A 10,138-nucleotide genomic window follows, 5' to 3' on the forward strand; every position below is an offset into this window, starting at 1 on the left:
CATTGCGCGGGGCTGCCCGCGGCGCTGCCTGAGTCAAGCGGCGTTGTCATGGCAACACATCCCCACCTCCGTCGTCGTCCCTCATGGCGCCGCGGCCCCGGTCCGGCCTGGAGAGGGGACAGGAGCCCTGGGGGTCTGTCCTCGTCCTGAGCTGGCACCGCTTCTCCTGCCGCAGGAAAGTGGCCCCTTTCCCCAGCGGTGCCTGTACACCCCCCCTCACCGCTGCCACCAGCCTCTCCCGACGGGAGAGGGAGTTCCACGCCCGATTTTTTCAGCAGAGGGTCCTAAATCCGCCATCAATTCCTCCTCAGGGCTGCCAACGCTTCCCCTCCGCAAACCTGCGGACAAAGAGCGTCGCTCCGCAGGCAGGACTGAGCACAAGGGATCAGCAGGGATTCTGTTTTGCAGCGCTGGGGATCGCTCCACAAGCGCCGCACTCACTCACAAAACTCTCTAATATACACAAAAAACATGCATTAGATTTCTTAGAAAAAGAAGTCTTATGCTAATGGCGGTTTAGAATTCATTTACATAGTCTGAGCATGCGTTGTAAAAATAGAGCGAGGGTCTTCTCCCCTCCTTAGGGGTCCCCACAGCCTTTCTCACACTGTCCCTCAGCGAACTTGAGGTTTCTCGTGTCCGTCTCTGGTCACCGAGTGACCTCACCGGTCCTTCAGCTCCTGTTTGTTCCGAGGAGGTTCGTTTAGACCAACCTTCAGCATTTCTCTTCGCACCGGCATCTTCTTAAACACTTGTTTCCTTTAGGTTCCTGCTCTTGGGGATGTACTCAGGGGGGTTTTCAGACTGTCCAAGGTCTGTCTTATCTTTACTAGGCAAGGAGTTAAAGGTTTTAAAACATCAAGCGGGTAATGACTGCAGAGGGTAGCTAGGAAAAAGTATAAATGAAATTATACACATTACAGGGAAAATAAAAAGCTAGTTAAACATAAGTGATACCTAACATTAAGGCTAAATCTCTTATTTTACAGGTCTCTGTACATCAGGAATTTCAAGAACGCCTGTAGCAGCTTTCCTTCACCTGCAGCAACAGCGTCCTGCAGCCACGCCAGCAGCCGTCGGCTTCCCTCACCCCCTACGCCGGCTGCCAGGAGCTGAGATTCCCGGAGCGGAGCCTGTTGCAAAAACCCAGCTCCTGTATTTTTTCTCACCAGGACACAGAACGACTATTTTACCAGCCCTTTGGGTGACTTGACTCAACACCACGTTGCATTCTGATGGTTCGAGTGTTTCCGTGCTTAGGTGCCAGCGGGCCGACGGGAGTTACTGACCCGCGCAGACTTTTGGGTTCCTTTCTGTGAGCTGTTTCCCCGCTGCCCACGCACCAGCTGGTGCACGAGGAAGTCAGGCGGGAGCTTTGTGGCGTGTGTTCCTGCAGGAAACCGGTGCCTTCGCCGCAGCCACCGCGTTACTGAGGGTACGGGGCGGGGGGGGCGGAAGCGAGGCTGGTGAACAGGCTCCGCACAGGTTTTGCTTCTTTAATGTCTGTTCAGCTCCATGGAGTCACGCACACACAGGAGGGGCTCGGCTTTCACTTTATTTTGAAAGTTTCCCAGATGCCGAAATAAAAATACTAATACCGAAGGCAAAAATAACTCAAAAGGCAATGAAAAACAGCTCAGCCTTTATCTTCAGGAAAGCCTTGGGGTTTTGCAGGCAGTTTGAGGGGGGTGGTGCGTCCGACTGTTTTACCCCAGTCAAGGCAGACAGGGAAAGAGCCAGTAATACTACCAATTTCCTGGTTAAAACAACAGCAATATTAACAACTCATCCTTTCAACGTATTTTGCTTCATCTACAGTTCAAGCACTGCGCAAAGGGATTTGCAGTCTGCTCTGGACACTGTGCTGCAACACCACGCCTGCTCCTTCCCTGCAGAAAGTCCTTTTGGCTGTGGGGAGCTGTGGGCCGCGGGGACAGCTACACCTCCAAAGGCTGCTGGGGGTGAGCTGCCACTGAGGGTGAGAGTCACCTTCTTCTCTTGGCACGGGTGTCATTTTAGAGTCAGAAGCAGAAAAGAAAGGGCAGTGAGCGTGGTTGTCCAGAGCTGCCTTAGGGACACCACTGTAAAGCACAAAGCTGTGTTCAACCGTCAGAACGAGTGATCTGCATCTCAGGCCACCAGAGCAAGTGAGGAGGTCTCTGCTGATGCCTTGCATCAACAAAAATCACTCCCTGATTAAAGCAGTGAGGTGGAGTTTTCTGCTCCGAGAGACCAGACTGCTCTGAGATAGCTTGTCCTGGCTTCAAGGACAGTTCCTGACCTGACCTTTGCCCACAGGATCTGACAAGCTCATCCCACACCTTGACACATCGCCAGGGACAAAATGCTTCCAAGTATTCACCCAGAACCTCCAGCGCTGTTGGTGGTCACTGCTTCCATCTTGGGCAAACTATTTGCTCTCCTGTTGCGTTGCTCTTTGTTCCAGCCCTCACCTGATCTCCCAGCCTGGGGCCTGCTCTGGGCACTGGGACTTACCTGCTTGACCTTCAGCCTCATCACCTCTGGGCACCCTTCTTCCAAGCCGCAGCCTTGCCCCCTCCCAAGCACACGTTTCTCTCTTGTCTGGCTCTGGTACAACTTTGTCTTCTTGGTCCTCTACTCTTCCTTGTCCTGATAGGGGTGGATGGTTCCCCCCGTCACCTCGAGGATGCCCACCATTCCCTGGCCTGGCAGCTCACACCTCAGATTTCTCAGTAACCAAAGTGTTTGGCTCTGGTTTATCTGGGACTGCCCTGGCTTTTAGCCAGCTCAAGGGAGAAGAGCAAACCGGCCCAGCACAGGCTCTGGCTACACGGCAACGCAACGCCCAAGGCTGAACTACCTCTTCTACGTGACAGCACGCAGGGAACAACCCCTGTGAGGAGGGGGTGATGGCAAAGAAGGTGAGCCGAGGCACATCGGTCCAGACAAGGAGACAGAACTGAAAGGACGGACTCGGTGTGGCTGGGGGAGGGCAGTGTGCTCCTCAGAGCTTGCTTGCTGCCGAGAGAAGGGCTGCCAGGGCTCAGAGAGATTTAACTAGCACGAGCTGGAGGCAGAGGGCTAACCCAGCCCTGGAAACCACAAGGGTGTGAAATAGTGTGAGCAGCAGGAGCAGGGAGGTGACAGTCCCCTGGCCACACCGGGAGGGTTGTGTCCAGGTTTGGGCACCTCAATCCCAGAGAGATCTCGGGGGCTGGAGCAAGGGCAGAGGAGGGCAACGAGGCTGGGGAGGGGCTGGAGAATCAATCCTGTGAGGAGCCAGGGAAGGGGCTGGGGGTGCTCAGGGTGAGGAGGAGGAGGCTGAGGGGAGCCCTCATCCCTCTCTGCAGCTCCTGACAGGACATTGCAGAGAGGCCGGGGCTGGGCTCTGCTCCCAGGGGATCAGGGACAGGACAAGAGGGAACGGCTGGAAACTGCCCCAGGGGAGGGTCAGGCTGGGCAGGAGAGAAAATGTTTCCCAGACAGAGTGGTCCGAGAGTGGAACAGGCTGCCCGGGGAGGGGGGAGTCCCCATCCCTGAGGGGGTTTCAGGGCCGTTGGGATGAGCTGTGGGGGGATGTGGGGTAGGGGAGAACTTTGTAGAGTCGGGCTGAGGGTTGGACTCGCTGATCCCGAGGGGGTTTTCCAGCCTGAATGACTCTGGGATTCTGTGAACTACCGCGAGAGCCCCTGCTCAGTTAATTTGGACCAATTTTCCTGCTTGGCCCTGTGTGGACAAGCCCCGAGCTGGAGCAGCGCAGCAGAAACCCAGGCAGCAAACCCGATAGCAGAGGGCTGCTTTCAGGCAGCGTCTCCTCTTTGGAACTGGGGTCACGGAGAGGGTCAGCAAGGGCTCCGTGCTCCTGGACGCGGCTGCCACAGCTCTGTTTCCCCCAAAAGGGAGTCGCTATCCTGCTGCACGAGTTGGTGGCAGAGGGCTGACCCAGCCCCGGAAACCACAAGGGTTGAAGCTTTGACGATTTGGGGAAATACCTGCTGATCAGAACAACAAACACGTTGGGGACCTGCCCGGGGACAGGCTGCACCCCAGCGCGATTCCGGAGGGTGGGACCCGTGCCCAGGGCACAGGAGCAGAGAGCGAGGGGACAGCGTCTGAAAACCTGTCTTGCCTTGTCTTGTCTTTTCTTTTTTTTAGTACAAGGTAAAACCTTTATTACAACTTTTCATCCATAGGTATACAACATCTGAAAGACAGATATGGGGAAAAAAAAGTAATATTGTTATAAAATGTCACATTTATTGCTACATTACTGTTATATACAGGACAGTTCTCAAAATCTACTTTAAAAAAGTTAGGATTATTTAAAAATTCCAAATAATCCAGCCAGCTGTTTTGACACTTGTATAAAATTATTTAAAAAAATGAAAACAATTCATATCTTGAGGCACTCAGAAACACAATTTTATCCCCCAATTGTGATTCCTTTCAAAGAACAACGCATTTTCCCCCCCCCAAATACTTTATTTTTTTTTTTTTTGCTGGGTTAGGCATATATATATATATATTTACTATATATATAGTTCAAAACTATAATGTGTATCTGATTTAAGAACAAGGATTTCAGCCACTTAAGTACATCTGGATTTACAGGTAGGCAGCATAAACATCAAAAGCAAGGACCATTTTTTAAAGGCCAAAAAAAACCCAAATCCAAAAACAACCCAAAAATTTCTACGGGGTTAAAAATAAAACAACTTCCGCAGGCATCTCCCATCTGCTCTCCCACCCCTCCCCGTCCTACAAAAATATATAGAAAGAGCAACCCAGTAATGCTTCGTTTCCCCAACGAGCTGGAACCCCCCCATAGAAATTTCCTGCAGACCGTGAGGCCCAAGCGTGTGGTTGGGGTCACACCTGCGCCGCTTCACCAGGTGCCTCTTTCTCCTCTCCCCTCTCCTGGCAAATGAACCACCGCTGGCAGGGGGGTGCCCGGCCCCCTGCAGCTCCTTCCCTCCCCGAGAGGTCCCACGTTCCAAGGTTTGCTCCAAAGCTGGTGGGTTTCAAGTGATTTGGGAAGACATAGCACCAGGAAAAGGGGGAACCGCCGTGTCCCCAGCTCGCTGCTGCGGGGAGCCCCACGGGCCCCCTGGGCACAGCCCAGGGATGAAGGGCACAGGGACACTCTGCGGCAAAAGGCCTCGGTCCCCGGGACACCCCGGTTTGAAGCACAAACCCCTCTGCTCTCCCGCACTGGCGCCCAGATGTATCGGGGCGCGAGTTTTATTCCCTCTCCCGCTGAGGTGGGCGCTCAGAACTGCAAGACCTGAGGAGGCGGAGGCGTACCCAAGCAGAGGAACAGAAATACCAGCACGGAGACACGGCAGGGCTGCCTCTCGCCCCCGAGGGTGGGCTACAAGGGGGACACGGGAGGCTTGGCAGGAAGGACACGCAGCCTGCGGCACCCTCCGGAGCGGAGCCCACCTCCACGCCCGGCTCCTGCGGGAGGGGGGAAATTGCCCTGCAGATCAAAACTCTGCGCACAGCAACCGAGTCCCTGCACTCCTGCCCCAAGGGCAGCGGGGCGGCGAGGGGCGGCCGTGCCCTGGGACCTCCGTTCTGCCCCGCTGCAAAGAAACCCCCAGCGGCTGCGTGTGAGGGGAAACAGCTCAGAGGTGCTGGCTGGAGAGACTGGGGAGCGCAGGAGGAGGAAAACACACCTTCAGGCTTGCAGCGGTTGGAGGAAGAGCAGCCAAGCCAGGCCTGAGGCTCGGGCACCAAGAGCTGCCCTTGGGGCCGGGCAGCAGCGAGGGGGGACACAGCGTCTCCGTTCAGGGGCGCTGGGGGAGGTGGCGCGAGATGAAGGATGCTCGCAGGGAGCTGCCGAGTATCGAGCAGAAGGCACAGGAGGGTGAAGGGTGCGTGGAAGAGCCCTAGGACCAGGCCTTGCCCCCTCCAATTCAGTGCTCAGCTCCTGCAGCATGAGTTGGAAGGGGTGTTCCTGCGGTCTCACCCCTCGTCTACCCCCCAGCTCCAGGGCACGGGTCCTGCAACGCTGTTCGAGCTGCTAGAAACGAAGCTGGACCCTGAGAGCAGCAGGGAGCGGGAGCTCAGCAGTCATGGACAAGAGCAGGGAGAAGGGCTGGGCCGGGATCTGGAGAGCCCTGGGTGAGGGGAGAGGGGGTTGCATAGGATTTAACAGGGCAAAGACCTTGTGCAAGCTTGTGGTACAGAAAGCAGGTCTTGCTATTGCTGGTGTCGAGCAGGAACGGGGGAATCCAGCGGCCACGGCTTGCTCCAGGTTAGCCAGCACTGCCCCTCGGGGGCTGGTGGCTTGTCCTGGCCCAACTCCAGTACTAGCTTTGCTTCGCCTCCCCATCCTCTGCTCCTCTCTCAAACCCCAGGCCAGGGGCTTGCGGAAACTGGAGCTGGTCCAGTCACCAGCATGGCTCACAGCAGGGCCTGCGCGAGGACCAGGGGCTCCACTGGCACTGAAGCTGGCAGCCTCCCCCTGGGAGCAAAGCTCAGGGCTGCAGGAGGGGAGGGGGGGTTCCAGAAGCCTCCTTCAGGGCTCCGCTGCTGGCCCAGGCGGAGGAGGCGCTGCCTTGCCCAGGGCCTGAAGGCTCTGCTGGCTTCAGCAGGTACACGCGTGAGACACAAAGGACCTTTGAGGGCGGCTTCTGCACTGAACCTGAAATTGCAGACTCCTGGGGAAATCCCAGCCTGATTCTGTCCTTCCTCTTCTCAACCGCTGCCGGACAGCGAGGGCAAAACCTCTAGGAAACGAGCTCGTCACCGAGACACGGGCAAGGGGCAAAAGCCGTGCACCGAAGTCGCAGCTAAGGAGGTTTCACATCACACTTCTGCATTTCTCTGCTGGAGAGGGCACAAACCCCAACGGCAAAAGCATCCAGAGCCCCGGCCCTGGCACAGTGATGCACCGTGGGCAGCAAACTGACCGCAGCGCGCGGGGGCTGGCGCGGACCTGCCCCCGACAGCCAGACGTGGCATCTTGGGGCGCCCAGCTAACTCGACTGCCCCGACTCCTGCAAACCATCAGCCCGGGCAGCGCTGCGCCCCTGCCTGCGGGCTGGAGCTCGGGGCAGACAGGAGGGGCACACGCTGGGATCCAGATGTCCCAGGTCCTGTCCCTCCTGCCAACACACCTCCGCAGGATACCAGCGCAAGCTGTAAAAGCAGGGGAGCAGAGAGCCCGAGGAGATGTTGGCAAAGAGCTGGAGCTGAACTCAAGCCAGGCAGTTGCTTGGCTGTGAGTGGGTCTGACTGGCGGGTCACAGGCAGGGGAGCGACTGCCAAACCAGGGGTTAGCTGGAATTTTGCTCCCCGGGGCGCACTGGCTGCAGGGCTGGGAGCTGGAGCAGGCAGACTGCCACCCCCTCCCGTGGATGCCGAGCGCCGTCCGTACGAGCCTATAAAGGTGCAGTCTCTGGGAGGCTGCAGCTGTTTTGCTCTGGGGCAAAAGCAGGTGAAGAGGGAGAAACAACAAAAAATCTGCAATTTTTACTGTTAATAAACTGGATTCCAGACACTCCCCAGCACCTGGCGGCACGCGCAGCTCGCAGGCAGGATGTGCAAGGAGGCAGGGGGCTGCTTGAGCGGGGGGAAAGAGGGGGTCCCTCGGGCCAGGGACCCCAGGACTGCAGCCCCACGGCTGGCCCTGCCACACAAGGGCTGTCCCACGGCAGCTGTGTGCCAGGGACCCCAGTTCTGCTGTTCGACCGTGACGCAGCTCAGCTGCTGCCGCCTGGGAAAAGAGAAACTCGAAAACGCACCCAGGGGAAAGCAGCCTCTCCCCTGATTCCCTGTGTGACTGAAGGAAGCTTTGTGGGGGCTCTGTGGCCCCCAAAGAGGGGCACGCAGCCCAGGAGAACACATGCACGCAAGGCTGAGAGAGGAAGCAGAAAACCGAAAGCCACCCTGCAGCACGTCACCTCTCTCTGCAGGACCACCGGCGCGAGGGACACGCAGACAGGCAGAGAAGCAACTCTGGGGGAGAGAAGCGATCTCTGAGATCCCACAGTTGGATGCCAGCGGAGCGTGGGCTGGGGAGGGCGCTGACATTCTCTTACCGTGACACCTAAAGACCAGAGTTTCATTGCAAGAGGCTGGTACTTCAGGGCTGGCCCGGTGGTATTTCGGGGACAGCACCTGACAGTGCTCATTTTTAGAAAAGCCACTTTCCCTGCAGGTTACAGGGACCGTGTTCACGCCAAGCCAAACACACCGGCAAGCCAAAGTAACTCTTCCTTGCTCCACTCCACAACTGCTCCCTGTGCCGCTGGAGAGCAGAGATGCCACCGCGGCCGCGCTGGGCTGGCACACACAGAGCACCCCGCGCCACGGGGGCAGCCCCCGGGCACTGCCAGCCCCCGACACTGCGCCTTCCCAAAGCCTGGCACCGGGGCTTTACACTCATCCAAGCCTTGCCAAGGATGTTCAGCTGGTTTTGCTGTCAGGAAAACAGGATCTAAACCACCTCAAGGCGGGTGTGAAGCCCCATCTCTGTTGCAGCGCCTGGTGGCTTGGGGACGATGGGAAAGGCTCCGTCTCCTCAGGAGTTCCCCCTGGCCTGCAAGAGTGTCAGCCAGGACTCGGAGGGGATGAATGAGTTCAGCAAAACTTTGAACAAATCATAAATCTCAAATTTCTAATTTTGATTTTTCTTGACTACAATCTCTTTTCTTTAAATCCAATTGTACGTGACTGCCACTGCAAATTCTTGTGGCAAAACCGAAGTGTTGGGGAAGCACTTTTTAAATTTTTTTGTATGGTTCCAAGTTTGCCATTGCTGGGACACTGCTCCATCCCCCCTCGGTCCTGGGGCAGTGACACTGAGCCAGCGGAAAACCCTGAGCAGCAAGTGCCCTGCCAGCCCCAGCCCCGTACGGCCGGCGGGGCAGACACGCTCCTGGGATGCAGCAGCCTCTTACACGCTGCAGAAAGCACCTGCTGAGTCCCCAGATTTCCACCCCAGAGCATGAATCGGGGTTGTCTGAGCATCCTGACCCTGCTGACAGGCTATGGAGGGGCACTGCCCCCTCCCTGCGTGTTTTACCATCCCCAAACTGAACTCGCTCCGGCGTCTGAAGCACAACCCAACCCAGCAGGAGGCTTTAGGAAGACTTGGCTTTTGCTGTGAGGGAGCTGCTCCGCGGGGGCACGGCTGTCACACACGGAGGAAAACCTCATCCGTCTCCCTCTGCCCAGAGCTTAAACAGGCCGAAGAACCCAAGGGAGGGAAGAGTGTCATAACCTGACAAGCTCATTAGGCTGAAACGTGTCTGTTGACAGAGGCGAGGAGAACGCGTGTTCCCGGGCGGCAGCGACCGCAGGCACTGACCTCTCCTGGCTTCCCGGGGACAGAGTTGGCGGCTGCTCGGGTCTCGCCACGCGGAAGCGATGGTGGGAGCGCTGCGCTGTGGGCAGGACAAACCAGCAGCGCACGAAAGCCTCAGAGCTGTGGCTGGACCTTGCGGAGTGCCAGGGCAGCGCCGGCGCCAGGGGCAGCAGGGAGAGACGTCCCGTGCGGCTCCAGCACTTGCGAGCGGCTCCTCTCTGAGACGCTGCAGGGGCTGAGCCCACGGTGCCCGGGTGCAGGTGGCAGAGGAGCAACAGGCCGAGGATTTCCAGGCGGCTTCGGCGGAGCACAAAGCACAGCTACGAGCACAGAGGAGCGCCACAAGGTGGGCCAAAGCCTGCGGCTGCTGGTTAGGCCACAGGACCCAATCCTGTTCGCCAGTCCTCCCCTTCCCCCGTGCCACAGGTTCCCCAGGAGCACAGGCCGGAGAAGCAGAGGGGAGAGACGGACCCTGATACTGGGGGTCCTACTGTGCTCGCTGTCCCCACGTGCCCCCCAGGCCAGCTCCCATTTATCCAGCCTGACTGGGCTCTGCCAGGCAGATCTGGGCAGCAGCCGGCCCCAGACCGAGTGTTACAGATGCTGCCGAGATGGGATTTAACATCCTCCTGGGGGGCTGAACATATCTGCCTGCAGAGCTGGGAAGAATCAGGCACAAAACATTTCAGAAAGGGGAAGGAGAGGGAAGAAACAAGAATAAATTCCCAGTGGATGCTTTTCCATTGCCAACTCCAGAACAGCTGCCGCAGCTCAGCACCACTGAGCACCTCTTTGTTTGCTCCTGCACCTCCGGGGCACCCCGGCATGCGGTGGGGCTGG

The 10,138-nt window shown here is 57.6% G+C and overlaps 1 protein-coding gene across 1 annotated transcript in view; it reads right to left on the bottom strand.

The window, feature by feature from the left end:
• LOC113489469 (cytochrome b-c1 complex subunit 10) overlaps nucleotides 1–7,893 on the bottom strand; it is a 10,409-nt gene extending 2,516 nt beyond the window's left edge. The window contains exon 1 of the mRNA XM_026865187.1: nucleotides 7,663–7,893. Within this exon, the coding sequence (XP_026720988.1) occupies nucleotides 7,663–7,836 (174 nt within the window). The 5' untranslated portion in view covers nucleotides 7,837–7,893. The remainder of the gene's footprint in view (nucleotides 1–7,662) is intronic.
• Between the last annotated feature and the right edge of the window lie 2,245 nt (nucleotides 7,894–10,138).

This window comes from Athene cunicularia (genome assembly GCF_003259725.1).
Source record: "Athene cunicularia isolate RWA chromosome 28 unlocalized genomic scaffold, athCun1 chr28_part2, whole genome shotgun sequence".
Taxonomy (NCBI): Eukaryota; Metazoa; Chordata; class Aves; order Strigiformes; family Strigidae; genus Athene; species Athene cunicularia.